The following is a 25,491-nucleotide window of genomic DNA, read 5'->3' on the forward strand; positions in this document are numbered from 1 at the left end:
AACACACAGTCCAATTTCTTAAATAAAATTCAAGGAAACAAAAAACAGAGAGATGGAGGGGGAACAACAGATTAAAAGAGACTTAAGAGACGTAACCAATCAATGTATGAATCTCATTTGGATTCTAATTCAAATATTTTTAAATGTACCTATACAATAACATGAAGGAATTTTTAGTTTTTTTAAAGTGTGACAATGACATTATTTTTTACAGGTCCTTACATTTTTAGAGATACAAAAAAATTCATGAATATGCTTTAAAACTATATTGTTGTTGTTTAGTCACTAAGTCACGTGCGACTCTTTCACAACCCAATGGACTGTAGCCCGTCAGGCCCCTCTGCCCATGGGATTTCCCAGGCAAGAATACTGGAGTGGGTTGCCATTTCCTCCTCCAGGGGATCTTCCTGACCCAGGGATCAAAGCCACATCTCCTGCATTGGCAGGCAGATATTTTACCAATGAACCACCTGAGAAACCCTTAAAACAATATGAGAAGGGACAAAGAGGATGGAGAATAAATAAGAGTTTTGACCAAGAGTTGATAACTGGTGACTGGGATGATGCACAAATGGGCTAAACTATACTGGTGCATCTTTTCACATGTTTACCATATTTTACAACAAAGAGCTGAATATTTTACAAATGGTAAAGAATACACCTGCCAATGCAGGAGATGCAAGAGACGTGGGTTCAATCCCTGGGTTGGGAAGATCCCCTGAAGTAGGAAATGGCAACCCACTCCAGTGTTTTTGCCTGGAAAATTCCATGGGTAGAGGAGCCTGGCAGGTTATAGTCCTTGGGGCCACAAAGAATTGGACATGACTGAGTGACTGAGTACCAAAACATAACCTTATAATTAAATTAAGTGGACAAATTCACTTTCTCCCCCTTAATTTAAATGATACAATTTAGAAAGCAAGGAATAGCATTTTGAATACTCTATAAAAACATTATAAATATTTTATATGTACATTTTAACATTATGTGTAGTATTATAAATCCTGCACTAGGTATATAAATTTTCAGAGATCAGGCTGTGGTACAAATAATATCAGTCCAAAAAAATTGATTTTCATTTATTTTTTTTAAAAGTTTTTATTGAATTTGTTACAATATTCCTTCTGTTTTTTAATGCTTTTTTTTTTTTTTGACCCTGATGCATGTGGGATCCTAGCTCCCCGACCAGATATTGAACCTGCAACACTGCACTGGAAGGCGAAGTCTCAATGACTGGACCACCAGGAATGTCCTCAAATACGTGATTTTTAGATGTTAATGCTTATATCCACTATTATGATATACAATATGCAGTTGAGCATTACACACAGCTTTGTACTTACAAGAAGATATGAAAATAACTTTCATAAACCCCATAAAAGTATACTATTTAACAGTAAAAATTCTGTCTTAAAAATTCTGTCTTTTGTGTGCTTGACAGTGTCTAACCACCTGCTGATTCTCTATACTTATGCATAGAAGTTACACTTCTGAACAGAGGCTAAGTATCCTTTAAGATATCAATGCTGCTGCTGCTGCTAAGTCGCTGCAGTCGTGTCCGACTCTGCGCGACCCCACAGACGGCAGCCCACCAGGCTCCGCTGTCCCTGGGATTCTCCAGGCAAGAATACTGGAGTGGATTGCCATTTCCTTCTCCAGTGCATTAAAGGGAAAAGTGAAAGTGAAGTCGCTCAGTTGTGTCCGACTCTTAGCGACCCCATGGACTGTAGCCTACCAGGCTCCTCCGTCCATAGGATTTTCCAGGCAAGAGTACTGGAGTGGGGTGCCATTGCCTTCTCCGTAAGGTATCAATATAGAACATCAAATCAAGTTTTGAGTTTAAACTGTTCCTAGGAATCAGTGCCCACCTTGTAGTGCATGACACATGCAGGCTTATAGGGGTGCTCGCTCTCGATGACAGCATAGTGATTAGAGGTCGTACAGGCAGACAGGCCTTGTTCAGGCTGATTTCCTGTGGTACTATCTGTTGACTGATTAGGATTGAAGGCAGGGGGTGCATACTTCTGATTCAGAATGGCAACTGAAGGAAGTAACTGTTGGACAAGTCCAAAGACTTCTACAGCCACCTAGTATAAAAAAGAATGATTAAGTGAGATAGTAAGTGTGAAAGTTGCTTTCAAGTTATTAATTACTGTAATTGTTGAATATCCTTATTATTAAGAACTTCCATTTAGAGTTTCTTCTAGTTACGTTTTCACTCAAAGAGAAATTTGTACTATGGGAAAAAAAGATTTAGCTTAAACGTCTTAGGTGTTACATGAATATAACCAAGTTTACATTTTTAAACCCTTCTGCCTTTCTGTGATCTGCAGTAAACTAGGTTTTACTCAAAATTTATTATGCCAAAGGATCAGTAGTTTATCATTTCTTCCACGTCTTGAATATTTCACAATTTAACAACCTTTTTACATTGCTATTTTTATACAAAATGGAGATTTGGCATCAACATTATAAATTTTAAAGGTCTTAGTTAACTTAAGCTTTCCTTACATAGCATATTCTAAAATATATTTCTTACTTCCAAGTTCTTCAAATGTAAAGCCAATAAACAATACTATTACAAAGTAATACTATCACAAAACAATACTATTACAAAGTAAACTAGTAAGCAATACTAAGATCAGAGAGTTAGTTATTTAACTAATAACTTCTACCATTTACATGTCTATCTACTTGTTACCTGGAACCCAGATGCCTGAAAGATTATTTTTAAAGGAAAGATACAAAGTGTAAATAAAATTATATTTACAAAAAAAGATTCAAAGTTAGAGAATTAAATCACACACCTTAGGAATAGCAGCAGCTACTGGTCCTATGTAGGCTATAATAAGGGGAAGCAGCATGGAAAACAGACTGGAAGAGCTAAGCAGTTCTGGAATGTCATCAGCTAAAAAAGGAAATAAAACTACAGTTAGAAAGCAATTTCATTGTAACATATACACAACTGTACTAAACCTATATTCTTGTTTCTTGAGTAAAATTATAGTTGACACTGACCAAGTGCTTATCGAGGACCTGGCACTATTCTAAGGGATCTACACATATTATCTCCATTAATCCTTACAATAAGGTTCTTTATTAGCACCCCTCTTTTAGAAGTGGAAACCAAGGCACATAGCATTTAACTACCTTATCCAAAATTATACATCTGTAAAATGACAGAACCGGAATTAGAACTCAGGGTTACAGTCATGATGTTAAACCAGTACTCTTGGTGCCATACATAGCTACACGTCTGAAACTAGGCAAACAACATAATCTTTGTGTGCAGGTTACTCATCTGTAACGGAGGATAACATACTTCCCTCATCAGATGTTGTGATGATTCAGTGAGTTAACACCTGTAAGATGCTTAAAGAATGCCTGCAGACATAGTAAATACTCCAAAAATGTTTGCTGTTATTAGCTATATTGCCTTCTATGTTTTCCAAGGAAAGCACTTTGCTGATGGGCATTTTATTTTTCCATGAGCATGGTGCTAGGAAGACAAGTTGAGTCCACATTATGAAGACCTCTCTATTAAGGGTCAATGATTTCTAGATATTTTTTTCTACATCTGCTGTTGCATCGGAACAGGCTCGGCACTGAGGTAAAAAATACAGTTTCCTTGTCCAGCCTAAGCTACTGGTTTGGACAGACCAAAAATACTCTTTATTTTCAGCAAGTTTCTCACGTGATTTTGACATGCAACTACATTTAGGAACATGTGTTATAGTGAATAGTAAGGTTTTTGTAAATTTAACTCTGCTGCAGTGTGGCAGTGGGGAAAAGGTGGCAGGGAGATTATCAGGATGTTCTCCACCCATGAAAAAGAGGATGTGTGCTTGAACTACGGTAGCCTGAACTATGGGAGAACAGACAGAGAGGAGAATACAAACTGGAGAGTTTCCAGAGGAAGAACTCGCAAAACTCAATTTAGATAAGTGAATCTGGAAAAACATTTGGGGATGCCCAGACCTTTGGATGCATGGTGATGCTATTACAGAAAGAAAACCAGGTCTAAAGTGGAAAACAAATTTTTTCTTTTAACTACTAAAAGAAGCAAAGGCTCAAGCAAGAGTTTTCCTCTTAATGGGCTAACTCAGAAAACTACCATGTAAAATAACTGCTTTGGAACATTCTAACAAATTTTGCATTAGTGTATGGAGAGTATGGCTGATCCAAAACGAATATATGTATATGTGCAGACCTATAAGGGATCACTCTCGGATTTTACAAGGTGGTTCTTCTTTAGTAACTCTGCACGTAAGCTGGAGAATAAAGAATCTAAAATACGACTATTAAGGAAGTAAAAGAAAAATCTTACCGTCCACAGCAAGAGCTCTGTGCAAGAGGTCTTTTGCAGCTCGAACAACAGTGCTTACCACAGAGAGAGCTCTGCTACAGTTTTTATCTTCTTCATTGGCTTTACTTAGAAGTTGGGATTGTAAATCTCCATCAAATTCACTCCTGTAACATGAGTAACACATGAGATCATTTTACATGTGGGTAAAACATGATCTAACTCTAAGAATCACATCTGGATCACAAGCTTCAAAAGTTAAAAAATAGTAAATGCATAACTCTATAGTTTCAAGGCGTAATAGGGCTTCAAAGAAAAAGCCACATAAGAGCTTAAGTTATTTTATTTTTTTTAAAGTTATTTTAAATAACATCAGAACCACTATTTAAGCAAAGGCCGGAACTGTGGTTTTTTTTTTTTTAATTTAAATTTATTTATCTATTTTTTTTCTACTTTATAATATTGTATTGGTTTTGCCAGACACTGACATGAATCCACCATTGGTGTATATGTGTTTCCCTTCCTGAACCCCCCTCCACCTCCCTCCTCTCCCCATCCCTCTGGGTCATCCCGGTGCACCAGCCCCGAGCACCCCGTATCATGCATCGAACGTGGACTGGCGATTCGTTTCACAAATGCTAATTTACATGTTTCAATGCCATTCTCCCATATCATCCCACCCACGCCCTCTCCCATAGTGTCCAAAATACAGTTCTATACATCTGTGTCTCTTTTGCTGTCTCGCATACAGGACTGTGTTTTCTAAAAAAAGACCTGGAGGAGCTGGGAGAAGAGCAGTCAGGCCAAAAGAACAGTAAGATAAAGGTTCAGACAGGAACAAGATGGGTGAGATCAAAGAATAGAATGAAGACAAGTGTGACTAGAATGAAAGGAGCAAGAGCGAAGGGTGACAGGTGGGTAAGGTAAACAAGTCAGATTATGTGAATAAAGACTTTACATTTTATCCTGGAATGGGAAAGGGAAGCTATGAGGGGAATGTGAGCAAGGACAAAACCTGACAGAATTTATATTTCGCTGAGGTCACTCTGGCTGCATGGTGTAGGACACAGAGTGTAAGAGAGCTCAGTGAAAAGAGAGAGACTGGTTTGGAGGCTAGTTCCTCTCGAATCCAGTTATCCAGGTAGTTACTCAAGTCGGGCTGGAGACGGCTTGGGCTCAATGTTAATTATAGGAGTGGTAGAAAAGGTCAGATTTAGGCCAAGACTTACTGATGCAAAGTGTGAGGGTAAGATGGACGTCAAGAATGCCCCCCCAGGTGTCTGCTATACCTGTGGGTGGGGAGGAACACTGAATGGGGACCTGTGGATGGGGAGGAGTTTCACCAAGATGCCTGTTAGCCAGCCTTAAAGAGGATGTGTGTGTGGTACAGTGGTTAAAGGTAGGTCACCTGCAGTCCAGTCTCCTGGCTACAAATCCCAGGACCACGGCTTACTGAAAGTGACTGCAGCAAGTCACTGAGTCATGCCGGGCCTCAGTTCCCTCATCTGTGGAGGGATAGGAAATTGCACATCCCATGGAGTTCCTGCAAGGACTAGCTGAACTGACACAGGGCGAGCACTCAAGAGCACTGAGTGGCAGAAAGGGAGTGCTCAGGATACAGGACCTCGAATCACCATCTCCCTTACCATCACCCTGAAGAAGTTCAGAGGGGCCTGGGTATTCACTTCAGGGCTCAGAGGAGCTAGGAGCTACAGACATAGACTTGGCAGACATCAGAATAACACGGCTTTCATAGTTAAGTGATTTTAATGTTTTAAAACTTAATTAATTAAAAATGAAAGCTAAGGATACTTAAATCTTTGTGGAAAATATCAAAATATAAACACTGCATTTTGTATAAGGTATAAACTCTGGATAGCAGATGCTTTTAAGGGACTCTCCATCTTTTTATCTTTAGTGCATGATGTGGTTTCTAGCCTACACTTTGAGAGAGAGAAAAACGTACTGTTTGTTGTAAGGCTATGTAACAGAAAAGGGTTTTCATTAGGGTGAAAGGACTAGAAAGCTTTTGTGTCTCAGCAGCAACATGCTACTATAGAGCTATTTGTGCCTACTATTTCTATTCTATTTTACACAGAGAAAGAAAGCAGATCCTCAGGACAGAAAGCAGTTAGGACACAACTGTCCTAACTACCAAGGCAGTGTCCCCAGATTGTTTGTGAAGGAAAAAGGAAGCAGTAAGCCTCTGAAACTGATGGGCAACTTCAGGGATTTGCTGTCAAGTCAGATTGAGGACAAATGTGGTGAATGCTACTCACTACTACCTATGGTTCCAGCTGTTAAAAGAAAAATGTAGACTCAGTGAGAAATATATATTTAAAAGTTTTTTTTAAACTCAAAATTATTGTAATTCTGTTTTTCACTGTTTACATAAGGAATGGTTTTTGTTAGACATATTATTAGAAATACATTATTACATACTCTAGGGTTCCAAGGGCTAGATTCACAGACACCAAAACATTCTGCAGAAAGGATAGCTGGATCAAGGTAACAATAGCACTTCGGCAGAGTGGATTTCCTCATTAACTTTTGGCATTTAAAATAAATAAATTCCATTAAAATTTGGCCACAAATGCAGACCACAAAACTATAAAAGGGACAACAAAAAGCATACATACCCTGTACATAAACATTTCAAAGATATTAAGGAAATAATGACAAAGAACATTTTAAAGTAAACACCGAATTTATACATTAAAATGAGAACTTTTTGTACAAATTAGCATGTGCAAGGAAGATACGCTGTGCAATTTAATTATCACCGCCCATTTAGCATCTTGTACTTTGGTAGTAAAACGCACACGTTCTGCTGCTGTCGAGTAGTTAGCTCCCTGATCTCTATACACACCTACCTGTAGTAGAGTATCTGGGGAATCTGTCCTCTGGTTTGGTTTGTGCCATTACTACTCAAGCTGCATGTACTGAATGTGAACGTCACGCCATCAGGGCACTGAACCGTGGTCATTCCTCCATCTCCATTGGCTGTGCGGCTTCCATAGTTCCTCAAGCGCACAGCGTATTTAACATTTTCCTTTGTGATAAAGATGTAAAACATGTTTATACTTATTTATAATGTACAAGGATATATTAATATAAAATGAACTCTAGTAGTAAACTGGGCAAATACACTTGACCCTTGAGCATCATGGTTTGAACTGCATGGGTCTACTTACACAGAATATCTTTCAACAATAAATATTACAGTACTATATGACCTGCTGCTGCTGCTGCTGCTAAGTCGCTTCAGTTGTGTCCGACTCTTAGCGACCCCATGGACTACATTGCATGCAGCCTACCAGGCTCCTCCGTCCATGGGATTTTCCAGGCAAGAGTACTGGAGTGGGTTGCCATTGCCTTCTCCACTGTATGACCTGAGGTTGGCTGAATCAAAACACGTAGAACTAGCATTTTTGTTTTGTTCAGTCATGAAGCTGTATCTGACTCTTTGCAACTCCATGGACTGCAGAGGGCTCCTCTGTCCTTCCTATCTCTCAGAGTTTGCTCAGATTCATGTCCATCGAGTCAGTGATGCCATCCAACCTCTGCTGTCCCCTTCTCCTCCTGCCTTCAATCTGGCCCAGAATCAAGGTCTTTTCGGCTCTTCGCATCAGGTGGCCAAAATATTGGAGCTTTAGCTTCAACATCAGTCCTCCCAATGAATATTCAGGGCTGATTTCCTTTAGGATTGACTGGTTTGATCTCCTTGCTGTCCAGGGGACTCTCAAGAGTCTTTTCTAGCACCACAGTTTGAAAGCATCAATTCTTTGGCACTCAGCCGTCCTTATGGCCCAACTCTCACATCTGTCCATGACTACTGGAAAAACCACAGCTCTGGCAGACCTAGCATAGGTAGGTATAAAAAGGGCTGACTGTAAGTTTTACTTGGATTTTCCACTGTGAGAAGGGTCAACACCTCTAATTCCCACATTGTTCAAGGGCCAACTGTATAAAGAATGTCATATTTATACACAATTTGGTTAAATGAGTTTTTAGTAAGTCAAGCAGGGTAATAATTAACACTTACTGATGTTTATTATTTAACAGAATACTTTCTGTGATTTACTTAAATTAATCCTTAAAATGACCTCATAAGGTTAAGTACCATTATTACCCCTATTTTATAGATGAGGAATCTGTGGCACAGAGAAGTTAAATAATTTGCCCAAAGTCACACAACTAGTAAATAGTGATGGAAGCAGGATTTAAATACAGGCAGTGTGACTCTAGTTTCTGCTCTTAATGACACTGTAAAGAATATTAGCCATAATAAAAGATTTTGAATATATGAATTAAGATTTTCCTTGGCTAAGTTTAACTTTTAAGCTTGTTTTAAATATAGGAAAAATACAATAATGAGTTCATTATATTTTTATTTTAAGAGAGACATTCAGAGATAGAAAGAGACAGGCAAACATGGGAAAAACTATCTGTAAGACAAAACAAGATTCACTTGTATAAAAAATATGATATAGATACTGGTGCCTAACAATCCATGACATAAACTTCATAATGATGTTTTTTTGTTTTTTTTAGTATCATATATCTTTTTGATGAAGTAACTAATTGAGTTACCTCATCCAAAACTCAGCTGTGTAATGAAAATTACTATGGTTGGATTCAGAATTACTCTATTATTACTTTAATATGAATCAAAATTTGTCTTCCTAATAGTTATTTACTGCTAGACAATTAAGTTATATACAATAATAATAGCTTTAATAGTTAACACTATTTGTTAAGACCACTTGTTCTTTAAATGAGTTCTGGCACAATAAGAGAAGAAAAAATAGGAACTAATATTTATTGAGTTTCTATATTGTGCTAGACACTGAGGCAAGTACTCTCCTCCATTTCTTAATTTAATCTGAACAATGTCACAATGGAGGTATTATCCTTCCCAACCTATAGATCAGTCTCAGAGTGGGCAAATGATGACATGTCCAACGTCTTAGAGCTAATATTGGGAAAAGCAGGTTTATTTGAAAGCTAGGTTTATTTGACTCCAAAACCTATGGCTACTTTCCACTATATCAGACTTTAAGAACCTTTTGCAAAAGTAGAATACAATACAGTAACACATTAGGAATACAGTCAGTAATGTATTCAAAGGACCACAAAAACTTTTTACCATTCTTTTTACGTAAACTCATAATAATACATTACATTTACAAACTAAACACATTGTTAAAATTACCTTTAAAGGAACAACTTTGTCAAGTCTGATTTCAGCTATATCACTGGGTGAATCATCTGTTGTGTAAGTTCCTTTGACTAATTCTAGAGATGTCCATCTGTGAGAATGAGTTGAATCCCCTGCATGCTCACTCTATTTAAAACAAAACAAAACCCACACATATTCTTAATTTCATTAAATGAACAGTTTTGACTTACAATCAGTTACTGTTTTTAAGCAGTCTATTTTCTTGCATATAAAATTATTATCCATTAGCATTCATCCATACATACTAAAGAAAACATTTTTGGTCCTCTATTCATTTGTGTTTATTTCCTGAAGTATCTACAAATTATATCACACATAGGCTTTTCTCATCTGTCTTAAAGTGACTTCCCCTTCATCAGAATGCTATATCTAATTATAGAGCTTAATGAAGGAAATAATTAACTGAATTAATTGCTTAAGAGAAGCAAAATACAGATAGACTTATTTATTAGCAAATGATTTACATGCTACTTGTCTCATTTTAATAAAACTTTATGAAACTTATGCGCTTTAAAAAATCTATAGAGGATACAGCAAGATAAAGCTAATTCAACTAACAACACTCTTTACTATTAATCATCCATTAGTACTCTTGAGAAAACTGCTTAATCACTGATAGGGGTAATAATACCAGTCTGAATACTGTTCTTGTTTTCTGAAATATTATAATAGTAAAAAAAAAAAAGAAATTACTCAAGATTTATAATCTGAGGCCTAGTTACATAATTTCTCACTTTCATTTAAACTCTTCCCTCGAAGTGCAGAAAACATGAAGCAGGAGCAATCCAAATGGTACATAAGCAATCAAGAAGAATCGCTCCCTTTTAATTTCTCTAACGTTGACCATCTATGACTAATCTGTTAAGCTGCACTATTTGGATTTGGACCACTGCACTATTATAATGATGTATATCCTGACACAAAATCCACACACCAAAATGCATACTAAGAGTGGTACTTACATCATCAACCAACACCTCTAATTCATATTCATGAATTCCACCTCCTCCATAGACAGAAAAACCGACCACAACTATTCCAGGCTTGTCTACCGAAAAACAGATGGCATCTGGGGACCCATTTCCGGTGTTCCAACTTCTCCCCTGACTTGTCTTTGTGAATCGGTTAGCACTGGCTTTAACAGAGTGGAGAGAATTAAGGCCATCAACCTGTAAATGACAAAAGTAAAAATATCAGTAGTCTGTACCTAAGTGTTACTAAGATGCCTTTAACAAAACTATCCAAAAGTTTCTAAGGAGTTCAGTAAAATAACCTACCTTTAACAAGAGGGTTTAAACCTCTCTAAAGGTATATTCCATGAGATTAACCAAGAATAAAATCAGACCATATCACTCTAAATTCACAAATCAATATTACTGACAGTGTCTTTTCAGTCAAATTATACATTTAACTTAATTTATAATGTCAGAACTGTAAACTTGTAAGTTATCACAGTCATGTGAATGAATTATCACTCACTTTGCAAAGAGATACCAATATTTTTCAGACCAATAGTTTTCAAACTATGCTGCACAGAACTCTAGGATAGATGAATATTCAAGAAAGAGGTGGACTGAGGTTCCTCTTTTCAGTCAGACCATCCTTCCTCTTATCTGTGAGTTTCAAGCTAAGACTCCACTGCAGAAAATGTTCTATGCCTTAAGCCTGAATATCACTAATGTATATCATGATAACTTGGTAGTCAATATGGGAAAATACACATACACACAAGCACTACATCATTAATTACAGACTTTGATTAGGGAGGATCAAAGCACTTATTTTTGGTTCAAAAATATCCTTTTAATTATAGAGCCTGCTTCTGCTCAAAGTTGGCTGCAGAAGTTTGGAAGAGCTACAAGAGGAAAAAATTTAAGTTTAAGATTCCTGCAAGCATTACAAACTCCTCTGAGAAAGAAAAAAGTATGGATATCTAAGTCAGGACCTTTAGAAAATCCCAAGGTTGTGAATTAGGCACTTGAAATTTTGGGCTTTCCTTTCTATTAAAAAGGTAAGTTCACAGGAGATTGATTACTAGACAGTAAATTTCTGAGGAACCAATGTATTCTGAGGACCAACGTACTATAAACGTTCATCCAAGATCTATAATAGTATAGGAGGGAAGCATATTATAGGCTGAATGAACAAGTGAAAAAGAAAATTAAAATGTTCTGACAAGGGCTTCACCTCCTCATCCAGGGTGAGATACTGAAATCTGCTCAGATGTGTGTAATCATTTAGAAATCCTAAAGACTTACCTCTCACTGAATCAGTAATGAGTGTAGACTGAATGGATCAAGTGAAAATAGACTCTTAAATAAATCTGAGAGTAAGAAAAAGTAAAGACTAGGAATTAACAAATTAAAATAGAGGAAAGACATTCCTTGGCAAGAAACCAGAGACTTGGGGTCACTGAGTACATAATGGTTATTAAACATTCATTTGAATGATACAACGTACTTCATATTATGACATAAAACCAATATCTACTGTCTACTTTTCAGAGAAAAAATAGAAACGTTCACCAAATTCAGTCAAAACATTTAGATGAATTATAAAACAGAGTGACTAGGACAGTGAAATGATGAAAAATAATTACTTAAAAAAACGTAAAGGCACTTTAAAGATGTTGCAATGTCGTTTTCTCAAACATATTAATATTTGATCCTTTAAAAACTTTGTGGTGATAATGGCTGTACAACAATGTGGCTCCACTTAATACCACTGAACTGCACACATAAACATGACTAGAATGATAAATTTTGTTATGTAATTTACTACAATTAAAAAAAAAACCTCTGTGATACAGGTGATATAAAAATTATTATTATTCTGATTTTACGCACGTGTCTGTCTACGGTTAACCAAGTGAGCAGAGCTAAGGTCTGCACCTCTTCACGTTTTCCACACCACATATTCATCATCAGTAGTCCTACTTCTACTTCTCATTATCCAGCAACGAGAACTATTTCTGCTTTCACTAGGACATGGTGGTGGGTTGTGCAATGAGGCAGTTAAGGGGAAAAGGTATACTTTGTATTAGTGCAGCATCCTGGGTAAACTGGTGAGAGGGAGGAAGCAAGCAAGAGCAGAGAGGTATAAGGAAGTGGGGGTGGGGAATAAAAAGTTAAAAAAAAAAAAGGACAAGCCAGCTTGAAAGTATTTTCTTGACGAAAATTACTTTCTATAAAGCTAAAATATATGAAAAAAAAAAGAAACAACGTGGAGCATTCAAACGTCCTCATTATCCAATATCAGAATAGCAGCTCACCTCAGATCCCAGGGCAGACGCGGTCAGTTCACTGACAATGCTGGCCAGCAATCCGCAGGTGTTGGAGACCAGGTGGGAAGAGAAGAGCTCATTTTCTCTCCTCAGGCTGTTTCTGACGGGGAGCACCACAATTACCAGCATTTTCTCCAGAACTTCACGGAAGCTTGTCATCCCAGAGATATTCTCTTCATTCTGTGACACATGAAAAGAAAAAGTTCTCAGATAATTGCTTTATTTTCCTTCACCCAAGTACTCAATTGCAAAATATTGTTTTCTAGAAGACACCTTTAAAATCCAGACTTGAGTCTACATCTATGTATCCAGCCAGCTGTGTGGAGTCACCATGATTACTTTTCATGTAGAAGTCCTTTTTCAAATTATTAGTCTCTAGGTATCATAAAAGTACCACACATTTACAAAATGTTTGTGCTTTTATTAACCTTGAGTCATTTTCACTTATCCTCTTATTTGACTTTTCATTAACAATCATATATGACAGAAAAAAAAACTCTTCCTATTTCAAAAGCTATTTCTGCAGGACAAGATTCCAAACTGAGATAGTTATTTCTGATATGAAATAATTCCCAGTATGAAATAATATAATGACTACTGATTTAAAGGCAAAGCAATTGAGCAACAGTCTATACAACCTGTTTTCTAATAAAATTATTTCTGTACATGTATGGGACAAAAATATGGAACTGTACAATAAATTGTGCAGTTTTAAAATTCCTACTATATTTGATTTCAGAAGTGAAGATAAGAAATTTCCACCCCTACCAATGAAAAACTTTCAAAATAAGAAATTAGTCCCATTAAAGACCAATGGAAAAAAATACTTTTTCCAGGAAAAAGGGGAAAAGATGAAGCACCCTCAACAATATGCACAATCTTTCTCTCATACTTTATTAATGTCCAATCTTAGGCTAAAAATAGTCACTTAGAGATATTCTTCCATCTTTAAGTTATTTCTACTATCTCTGAATAAAATTACCATAACGTTTAGGTCAGTATCTTAAGTAATTAAGTTTTTGTGACTTTCAGTCTCCAAAATCTTTACTTTCTGGAACTTAACTTTGGATAAAACTCAATTCCCAACAGTACTCCATAGTCAGTACTACAGAAGGGCTTTCTTTGGGGGGTAGGACATGGGGGGTGCGTGGAGTGCATTTATCTAGTTACATCCACTTAGTTTCTAACTAGTGATTAAAAGATTAATACAAGAAACTTCCCATAAAATCTTAACATGGAGTCAAGAGTGTCAACGTATTTTAGTTAAAGGATATGTATATATATAAAAGCACATTACTAGCCACTAAAATTTTAGAAAAAGGGAACTCTTATTCACTAGTGGTGGGGGATGCAAGCTGACATTAGCTTTCTAGAAGGCATTTTGGCAGTTGGTAGCAAAAACTTAACATATTTTCCTTGACTTAAAATTTTTCCACTCTCTAAGATTTATTCTGGAAAAATCACTGTGTACATGCATAAAAATTTAGTCAATGATATTTTCAGCAGCACTGTTTAAAATATTGAAATACTGGGAAAAATCTAAATATATTTATATAGAGGGAAAGTACTGATTAATTATATTACATTATTCCCAAATGGTAGAATTCTGTATTATCCATTAAAAAGCAAAATATACTAATCAGTATATATTGTCACAGATTAATAGATATGTGAATATGCAATTAATTTCAATAGTTACCAAATGTTAGTAGTTCTAAAAAGCTTTTACTATCTTGAAGTTTTACTATACTTTTAAGGAAAACACTGCAACACTAAAGGGAATCTCAAAAGAAAAACAAAGCTTATCCATAACTTTATCACCCAAACATTATCTTTACTTCTAGTATTCTCTTCCAAAATATGTATGTTTTTCCATACATATTTTACAGTTTGTCACCATGGTGTGTATATATATCTTGATTTTTTACTTTAAAAACTTAACAGACATCTCCCTTGATATTAAATGTAAATAGTTATTTTTAATGACTGATAGAAACATATTTTATCAAGTTGACATATCCAAATTCAATTATTTCACTTAATCATGGACATTTAAGGCTCTAAGTTTTTCACTTTTCCTTTTAATTTTATATATATATATATATCTTTAGTCTTCCAATTACTTCCTCAGGTAATTTCCTTTGCAAATATTCACCACACATACTACTGAATTAACAACTTATTTTTTAAAAATACCTTCCAGTTTATGGGTCCTCAATTCAAGAGCTGTATTTATCTTCTTAATTCTCGTCTCAACTAGTACCTAATAAATGCCTAGTAAATAGTAGATACATGATAAATACTTGCTAAAAGGTTGAAAGAAAAGGATTACTTACACTACATAAACCATCTGTAAGTTTAGTGGTTTCCTCAGTCTTACCAGCACAGGATTTTATAAGAAAAAAATTATTTTTCCTGATATTTTACAAATATATTGATACCATCATAGAACTTTCATCCACATTTAATTACTAGTTAAGACTGAAAAATTTCCCACATTGGCTTACTCTCTAAAAGTCCTTCATATTTATTTCTATCACTTCTACTGGGATCCTGCCAAAGGATGATATTAACTGCAAATTTGCTTCCCATTCCACTATTGTCCTATTTTGTTTCTCTATATCACTGAAATTTTTCTCATAATTTTTCTGTTGCTTCAGTCACTAGAAAACTACTACTGTACAATAATTGGTATAACTGTTCTATTTTATATCCTTTTTTCCCTTTAAAGATTACTTCTCATTAACTTGGTAGTAATTATACATGGTTTCCATGCATACTTAATTTTTCTCCACAATGCTTTCTAATAAACCAGAAGCAATGACTAAATAATGTTTCCTATGACTACTGTTTTATAATACTTATTTTAACATACCAAATTGTTGTAGAAAAAAATGTTTTAAAACTTACCTATTCCCCTAAAATTCTATCTTGGCAATCTAAAATATTATTTTGTAATGTAAAAGTTTGCTTATAGTATTTGCAATTTTTAAATGGTTTGGCAAAAAACAAATACACAAGAATTTATCTCACAAGTCTATCAAATTTTGTATAGGTTAGGCATCATTTGAAATTAAAAATTAAGAGAAAAAAGACTGCTCATTTACAGATAAACATGAGAAAATTTTTTTCTTAATTTTAACTCTTCTTGCAAAACCCATTATTTGGTAAATACACTTACCTATGCAGAAGAATAAGCACCAAGCTAAGTATGTCTCTATTTCTAGTTTTATTACTTCAGTATGGATGATATTTCAGAAAAAGACCTACCTGGCTGAGTTTTTCCATATGTGTTACCAAAAGGGGAAATCGGTGAACCAGTGTGGAGTCATTCTCTGTGCTAACTTGTTTAACAATTGACCGTAGCAATACTTCTCCATCATACGCAATAGGGAAGATAGAAGTCAGCTTAACAGACGTGTGACACAGAGCTGACATCACAGCTGCAAGGAGTCGGCTACTTGATGTCTTGAAGTTTGCCTCTTGGATATCCTTTTAAAAACAAAAATACACACCCCACCAAAGAAACACTGCATCAATATAATCCAAGTTTTTGGATATATAAAAGGCAAACAACCTTAAATCATACCAACATTTTCTAGCACTCGGTCACTCTGTCTGGTTATAGGATAATACAGTTATTATCAATGCTTTTAGGCACAGTTGCTTAAATTACTACCCAATGAAGCTGGAAAATAACTAAACACAGTTGAGAAAAATCAGCTTAATGTACTATTTATATATTTGTAGACACGCAGAATCACAGTCCTCTCTAGTACGATTTCTCAAAAATGATTTCATAAAGGTCCCAATCAGCATACTGCTGCTGCTAAGTCGCTTCAGTCGTGTCCGACTCTGTGCGACCCCACAGATGGCAGCCCACCAGGCTCCGCCGTCCCTAGGATTCTCCAGGCAAGAATACTGGAGTGGGTTGCCATTTCCTTCTCCAGTGCACGAAAGGGAAAAGTGAAAGTGAAGTCACTCAGTCATGTCCGACTCTTAGCGACCCCATGGACTGTAGCCTACCAGGCTCCTCCGTCCATGGGATTTTCCAAGCAAGAGTACTGGAGTGGGGTGCCATTGCCTTCTCCGAATTAGTATACAGTGAAAGTTAGTATACAGTGAAAGTTAGTTCCAGTAACAAGCACTGAAACCATTTCCCTCAAATAATAAATGACTTAACTTGTCAGTCAGTGCTACTATAAGAAGATATCTACCTCATGTCAATGTAGCTTAATGTTATTACGCCACTGCAGCAGCATTTCACTAAGATCACAAAATTATGTCATCTTATTACACAGTTTATTCAGAAAATTTGTCACACTTGGCAAGATTTTATAAAAAAGTATTAAAAACTTATCAACACAGGATATGCAGGATATGCAGAGGATCATACAGTTTTGTCTCTCCATTCGGTTAATATGCTTGTAATAGCAACTCAAGTTATCAATTACATTAATTTTTAAATGTAAAACTAACCTTGCATTTCTAATATAAACTCCAATGGCTATAATACACATTTTATTCACAATTCACAAAAGTTGTGTACACTGTACTTAGTTCATCAAGTATTTGTGTTATAAAGTCTAGCTGAAAGCAAAGCAACTTCATATGTTAAGATGAGGTTTGTTAAACTTAGCCTGTTCAGTAGCAAAGAAACAACCACATCAGAATGGGCAGGCTGAGAGAGTAATTAAGTTGTGCACTGATCCAGGCAACAATCCTACCCCAGGAAAGTTAAGTGGTGAAATACATTACCCTGCTCCATGACAGGGATGAATGTGGAGGACATTAGGCTGAGTGAAATAAGCCAGTCACAGAAAGATAAATACTACATGATTCTACTTTTTTGAGGAATTTAAAACTGTCAAACTCACAGAAGCAGAGAACAGAATGTTGGCTGTCGGGCTGAAGGGAGAGGAAATGGAGAACTGATGTTCAACAGGTATAAAGGTTCAATTATGAATGATGAATAAGTGCTAGGGATCTGCTGTACAACATTGTGTCTGTAGTAAACAATATTGCATTGTACACTCAAAATGTGTCAGGAGGATACATTTTATGTTAGGTGTTCTCACAACAATGAAATAAAACTTTTTTAAGTCCAGTGAATATAAATTCAATATGAAAATAGTTAAAAAAAAATAATAAAATGAAAACAAAGTTGCCTACCCAAATGTCATTACCAGAATAACCTTTCTAACTCCACTAGGATGCCCTGCTTCTGACAGTGAATTTTTTGGTGGTGCTGGGGGAGGGGGCGTTGGTAATGCTAGAACTTCCAGTGCAACATTAAACAGAAGTGTGTAGAACAGATGACTTGTGCCTTGTTCCCAAACTTAGGGGAGCAACCAGTATTTCACCATTAAGTAAGATATTAGATGCAGATTTTTTTGTAAGTATCTTTTAGTAGACTGGTATTTGTTGAGTTTTCATCAAAGAATAAGGGCTAATTGTCAAATACTTTCCTGTATCGACTGAGAGGATCATACAGTTTTGTCTCTCCATTTGCTTAATATGCTTGTAATAGCAACTCAAATATCAATTACATTAATTTTTAAAGGCAAAACTACCCCTGCATTTCTAATATAGACTCCAGTTGGTACAATACACATTCTATATTGCTGGATTAGATTTGATAATATTGTTAATATCCATCTTTCTAAGTATATTTGTCTATAATATTTTTTCTTTCACAATCCTCGTCAGATTTTAGTATCAGGATGGGTATAACTTGAAAAACTAGTTTGGAAGTGTTGCCTCCTATATTTTCTGAAAGAGTTTGTAAAGTCATTTCTTTCCTTTATGTTTAGACTTCATCAATGATAATATCTGGGTCTAGGGTTTTCTTTGTGATAAAGTTTAAATAATTCAATTTTTTAATGGACATAAAAACATTCAGATTATTTTATTTCTTGTTGCACCAGTTCTGGTTAAGTTGTAATTTTCAAGAAATTTGTATACTTTATCTAAAGTGATAATTTATTGGTATAAAACTGTTCATAATATTCCCTTATAATATTTTAATGTCTGTTGAATCTATAGGTATATTTCCAATTTCATTCCTGATAATGGTATTTTGAGTTTTTTCTTTCTCTCTAATCTCTCAGACTTCCTAGGAGTTTAAAAATTTTATTTTCAAAGAACCAACTTTTGACTTTCTAATCTTCTCTATTTTCTATTTCATTGATTTTGATGTTTAACTTTTTTATTTCCTTCTTTTATCTTTATTACTTTCTTCTTACATTGGGTTTGATCTGATCTTTCTAGCTTCTTAAGGTAGAAATTTAGATCACTGATTTTAAACTTTTCTTTTTTGCTAGTAAAAATAATAAAAAGCATAAATTTTTCTCCAAGCAACACACTGGCTACTTCTCACAAATTGTGCTATATTTTCATCCTCAGTGTGAAAATGTCTAATTTCCTTTGGAATTCTTCTTTGATTTGCTTGTTACTCAGAAGTATTGCCTACTTTCCAAATATCTGGTGTTTTCCTTGATCTATTTTACATTTAATTTTGAATTTAATTCTACTGTGGTTTGAAAACACCTTAAGATCTTAATCTTGTAAAATATACTAAGACTTATTTTGTGGCCTAGCATACAATCTACCTCTGTGAACATAACATGTATACTTAAAAGAATATGTACATTGAACCTGCACATTCTGTTCTGTAAATATCAGTTAGGCCAAGGTGATGGATAATGTTCAAATCTTCTGTATCTGAACTGATTTTGTTGTCCAGTGGCTCTATTAATTACTGAAAGAGTTCTATGTTCATTTAATTACCGATAGTCACCAACTATCAATGTGATTTGTCTACTTCTCCCTTTAGTTCTGCCAGTATTCTGCTCAGGTGTTTGAAACTAATTTGGGGCATACACTTTTATGAGAGTTGCAGTTCTCTCATGAGTGAATGAATGACATGAGCATGCAAAGTCATTCACAGTCCCTCTCCCGACTGTTCTGGAGATACAGGAGTGGCAGGAGCTACCATAAGCTGCCCTTGCTCTCACACACATGCTCACTCACAGATTCAAAAAGCAACCCAGCATCTGTACAATGTGCTTGCCAATTCTGTAACTGAGAAAGGATAAAGCAAACAGAAAATTTTGTTTAACTTTGATTATTTAAGTCACATATACCAAACTGATTTCTTAATTTACTTTTTATATAAGGGAAAGGCTAAGGCAACTGAAATGTATTTTCTTTGAAAAGTATTAAGTAATATATCATATCTTCAACTAACATTTTACAAACTTAAAATTACCTGATCCAAACAATTCAGTAGGTCACAAAGGCAAGCCCACTGTAAGGCAGGAGTTGGATAGAAAGAATGGAAACAGGCAGTGAAGGTATTATGACACTCCTGAAGGACAGCTTCTAGGAGACTCAAGGGTTGACTGAGATATCCTTGGGGGTCATTATCCAGTTTCACCATGCAGTGGTCAACTCCTTCGGACAAAATTTTTCTTAACAAAGTTCTGGTTTTTCCAATACATTCTGCTAATTTGCTAGTTTCTTCTACAACAGCTTTTCCTGTAGCTTTAAGAGGAGAAAGCAGATAAATAATTAATTAGGATAATAAATATGTATGAAAACACTCAATATATTTCAAGTAACTTCCTATATGGCTATTCATAACCTAGAAATGAAACAAGAGAGATCACATGTTGGTCCAAAAGTATTTCTTTTAAAAATCTAAATAGGGAAAAAAAAAAACTTCTAGTGGTCTCAGCATTTAAGTCCAAATCAGTCATTTCAAAATATTCCTATTTGACAAAATCTGTTTAAAATAACACTTTATTAGAATAGTTAACTTAAGCCTAATGTGACTTTTTGTCATCAGAATGACATGTAATCTATTATATTCTTTATAAGTAAATATGAGCATCACAACAAGCCAACCTTTTCCACTCAACTCAGGAGCAGGTTAAATAAAGGCAGCTGGGGATCTTAAACTCATGGTAATCCCTATGCAAACCTCTTCAATGTCTCAAAACACTTTCTCCCCTTAGGTCATTAAAAAAAATGCATCATACCTGACACTGGGTAAATTTCACAGGTATAGACACGCAATAACCTCAGACAACAGGTGCCCACAAAGCGTAGTCTCTCTAAATCTAGAAGCGTAGCTGTAAACTGGAATCCTTTTAATCCTCTAAGTTCTTCAACTCCTAAGACTAAGGTGGTCCAGCTCCAGTGAAGAATACTCAACAATGATTCAAAACATTCCTAATCCAGAATATGAAAAAACAGATACCAATTAGTTTACATCATACAATAGGTTGACGCAAATGGAAAGATGACATTCAACTGGAAAAGTTAATCTTGAAGTTTCTACTGAGTTTCAGTAACCCAAATAATAGACATTCTATTAGTTCATTCATTAAATGACCATTAGGAACATCTTTGAAGCTTGACAAAAATAAAAAATAACTTACTGTATGTCTACATATTAAATTTTACAATACAAACTATAGCCAAATCTTGATAAACAAGTTAAAAGGAGATTAAAATTGACTATGAGATACAAAAAACACTTATTTGGATCTTTAAAAATTCTAGAATATGGGTTTAGGGTGGTGAGCATAGTTGGCGGTTCCAATCAGCCTGCAGGTTTTATGATGCTTACATGATGACGGATACGACACAAATCTCAAAGTAAATCTCATCTCTACCAAATCTCAGTGCTCTGGTGTGACAGTACCAAGAATAAAGGTTTGTAGTTTAAGTTTTTAAAGAAATGAATGAATAAATTTATTCTACAAAGATTACAATTACAATTACCTAATGACCACAAAACCACTTAGACATTAATATGAAAGAATTACCAGGCACACAAAAAAGAGATCACTGAAAAAGACATAACAAAGGCAAAGATACTTATTGGGTCAAAAGATACCAAACAGATCTTAATACTGAAAGATTAAGTAACCAAGGAGCCAAAGCTCTTAAGAGTCCCTTATTCAAAGCACACCTTCTGTTGGAAGGTGTATTTGACTTGATATATCCAAATTTAAATGAGTCCACTTCCACTAGAAATATTCATAGAAGTACGTAAGTATCAAAGACACATATGTACAGACATGAATATAAAACCAACCCTCTGTATTCAAAGGTTTCGCACCTGCAGTTTCAACAAACCAAGGATCAAAAATATTCAGGAAAGAAAATTTCCAGAAAGTTCAAAAAAGCAAACTTTGAATGTGTGGCATGCCAGGGATTATTTACATAACAGTTACATTGCATTAGGTATTATAAGTAAGCTAGAGCTGACTTAAAGAACACAGGAAGATTTGTGTAGGTTACACACCAATGCTATGCCATTTTATATAAGGAACTTGAGTATCTAGGAATTTTGGTATATGTGGGGGGTCCTGGAACCAAGGCAATGGCACCCCACTCCAGTACTCTTGCCTGGAAAATCCCATGGACGGAGGAGCCGGGTAGGCTACACAGTCCATGGGGTCGCTAAGAGTCAGACACGACTGAGCGACTTCACTTTCACTTTTCTCCTTCATGCACTGGAGAAGGAAATGGCAACCCACTCCAGTGTTCTTGCCTGGAGAATCCCAGGGACAGCAGAGCCTGGTGGGCTGCCGTCTATGGGGTCGCACAGAGTCGGACACGACTGAGGCGACTTAGCAGCAGCAGCAGCAGCTGGAACCAATCCCCCCTCAAGTACCAAGAGACAAGTAAAAGTAAAAGTAAAAAATGATAGGAATAGAATTGGATAGATTAAGAGTACACCAATCTGCTGGGAATTCCTTGGCCGTCCAGTGGTTAGGACTCTGAACTCTCACTGCCGAAGGCCCAGGTTCTATCCCTATTTGGGACTAAGATCCCCCTAGCTCTGTGGCACAAACAAAAAAAAAAAAAAGAAAGAATATACCATTCTATGTAATACTATGCAAACATTAAAAAATTCAGACAGAGCTAGTGTATCAACATAGAATATCTGTAGTATGTTAGTCGCTCAGTCGTGTTCGACTCTGTGTGACCCCATGAACTGTAGCCAGCCAGGTTCCTCTATCCTTGGAATTCTCCAGGCAAGAATATTGGAGTGGGAATGGCCATTCCCTTCTCCAGGGGATCTTCTGGACCCTGGGATCAACCCTGGGTCTCCTGCACTGCAGGCGGATTCTTTACCATCTGAGCCACTAAGGAAGTTCATCTGTAGTATTTTTGATGACATTTTTCATCATCAATCTCATACTTTGCATATATCCAGAGAAAACCATTAATTTGAAAAGATAAATGCATCCCAGTGTTCATAGCAGCACTATTTACAACAACCAAGACATGGAAGCAGTCTAAATGTCTACTGACAGATGAAGGAATAAAGATGTAGTGTGTATACAAGATACACACACATACACACACAGAGAACACCTCTATTTTCACATTATTTTAAGTGCATATTCTTTGGCCTGGGATGTCAAAACTAGTACAAGCAAATCTCAGTTACAAAACTATGCTGAGATAAACTGTGCTAACCATCAAAATGAAAGTGAACACTGGACAGAAAAGCTGAAATTTTTTAAAATGGCTTACCACTGAGACAGTTCGTGCAAAAGATCTCTTTAAAATATGTACAGGTTCACTGGTTTGCTGTTTGCCCTTTGAAGCACTGCCGTCACTGGTTGGAAGTCTGAAGGCAGCAGACACACATAAACTTATGTTGAAAGTTCAATGACATTTTCTTCTCAAATATACATTTTTGCAATAGCAAAGTAAATTAAACATTTAAGTATTTTGTTAGGCAAAAATCCCAATATGGGGTTTTTTATAAACATTTTCCACGCTAAGCAAAATTTTTAGCACATAAGCAAAGCAGTTCATCTTCTAAATTCCACCTTTGTAAGGCTGGGTAGTAGAAACTCTCTTACCCTACTAGAGAGCAAACATTAACTTAGGTTTTCTAGTAATGTTACTACTAAATGCTAGTAACTGTAGCCAGGAGTAGACCAAGCAACTAGTAATGTTCAAAATGCTACCCTTGGCAAATACTGACTATAACAGATTGCAAAATAGCAAATAAAAATCTCCTCTTGGAAAAAGCGAGATTATACCGTCTAGGTTCTTAAAGAGATTACTAGAAAAGATATGGAAGAGAGAATCACTGTTCTAAAGCTATTTCCTTTGATATTTACCACTTAAAATAAGAATGTCATTGTTTAGTAATGGTTTATATCTATTTAAATTCTTTCATCTAAAAATTATTACAGTAATCTCCTAGAAATAGATGGATACACACATAGGCAATGCTCCCATATATGTCTCAATTCCCATAAAGTAATTAAAATTCTTAAATAATATTAAAATATAATAGTATGTCATATGAGCAAGTTATCATTTGATATTTTAATTAAAGGCAGAAGCTTTTCAGCAGTAAGGGATTTTCCAATTCATTTTATCACAAGATGAACAAGAAACATAAAACTGTAGAATAAATCAACTAGGCCTACATAGAAAAGTCCCTAATATTCAGATTTCCTTTCTCTAAGATAAACTTCATTAGTTTAAAACATTCTGAAATTGGTGAGAAAATCAATAGAGTAAAAAAATAAGTCATTAAAATATTATAGGCACAATATAGATAATGTGAATCACTAGTGACATTTTACTAAAATTAACCTTCAGGTAAAAAAATGTTTACAGATATACAAAACTTAGATGTTTCTGTTCTATTTCTAATGGTATATTATAATGTACTGAATGCTTCAAGTAATTTCTCCCTTATTATGTCACATATTTTATAGTAATCCTAGTGCATCATATTAAAAGAATAAACCATGTTAATTAACTATAAATATGCTAAATACCTGTATAATAATTGAGGTATCTGACCAGCATTAACATCTGTGCCATTATTTGATTTCTTTGAACTTTTAAACTGGAAAACAACCCTAAGAAGAGAAAAAAGAACAATCTAACCAAAAACAATATGATTCAAGATTCATGAAAGGAAATGAAAAACATAACAATCATGTTTTCAAATTTTATGTAACTGAAGAGAAATTCATTCTTAAAGGGAAAAAGTAAAAGTATAAAGACACTGTTGTGATTTCAGTTCTAGCTGCAAATAGCTTAATGGGTTAAATGAAAGAACTGAACCTGATTGGGAGCTACTGCCCAATCCCTCCTGCTAAAGCTCAACTTCAACTAGAACAGTACGTTTTTACCAAAATACTTCAACAAACAGTTTAAAATCTAATCAACTAGATACGATATAAACTTTAGCTTAAAATGCTATGATATTCCAAGGCTGAATCAACTGTATATGGGAATAATACAGTACAGGATGAAAAAGGAGTCTCTTCAGTTTTACCATACAATCTGAAAAGGATACATTACAACAGACGTAATTTCTCTACAACATTCTACTTTGTACATTCAGGAACCCAGAATTCACCTCATAAATTAGTCTGCTCTTTGTTTGGTCAGTTCTGTTATGAGTTGAATGCAACTATATGAAATATACCCAGTTCAAACAGCTTATGCTCAAGAATGATAAAGAATAAACTGAACTTTATAAATAAATAAATTTTATAAATAAATGATAGATAGCTCTTTCACATGAATCTGAGTACAGGGTAGGCTAGACTTGGAGTCAAGAGACTCCAGGTCAAGATCTGGCTCTGCCACACAGCAGCTGCA

At 35.4% G+C, this 25,491-nt stretch overlaps 1 protein-coding gene across 9 annotated transcripts in view; it reads right to left on the reverse strand.

Annotated features, from left to right (window-relative positions):
- Positions 1-25,491, reverse strand: part of MYCBP2 (MYC binding protein 2) — a 256,043-nt gene that overhangs the window by 99,911 nt on the left and 130,641 nt on the right. For all 9 annotated transcript variants that reach the window (XM_081550023.1, XM_081550022.1, XM_081550021.1 and 6 more), the window contains exons 29-40: positions 24,657-24,740; positions 23,386-23,482; positions 20,871-21,063; positions 20,099-20,373; positions 16,099-16,320; positions 12,817-13,008; positions 10,508-10,714; positions 9,519-9,650; positions 7,177-7,355; positions 4,328-4,470; positions 2,808-2,908; positions 1,869-2,087 (exon numbers count right to left, since the gene is read on the reverse strand). In XM_081550023.1, the coding sequence (XP_081406149.1) occupies positions 1,869-2,087; positions 2,808-2,908; positions 4,328-4,470; positions 7,177-7,355; positions 9,519-9,650; positions 10,508-10,714; positions 12,817-13,008; positions 16,099-16,320; positions 20,099-20,373; positions 20,871-21,063; positions 23,386-23,482; positions 24,657-24,740 (2,044 nt within the window). The remainder of the gene's footprint in view (positions 1-1,868; positions 2,088-2,807; positions 2,909-4,327; positions 4,471-7,176; positions 7,356-9,518; positions 9,651-10,507; positions 10,715-12,816; positions 13,009-16,098; positions 16,321-20,098; positions 20,374-20,870; positions 21,064-23,385; positions 23,483-24,656; positions 24,741-25,491) is intronic.

This window comes from Giraffa tippelskirchi, chromosome 12, assembly GCF_054371585.1.
Source record: "Giraffa tippelskirchi isolate mGirTip1 chromosome 12, T2T-mGirTip1v1.2.pri, whole genome shotgun sequence".
Classification (NCBI taxonomy): Eukaryota; Metazoa; Chordata; class Mammalia; order Artiodactyla; family Giraffidae; genus Giraffa; species Giraffa tippelskirchi.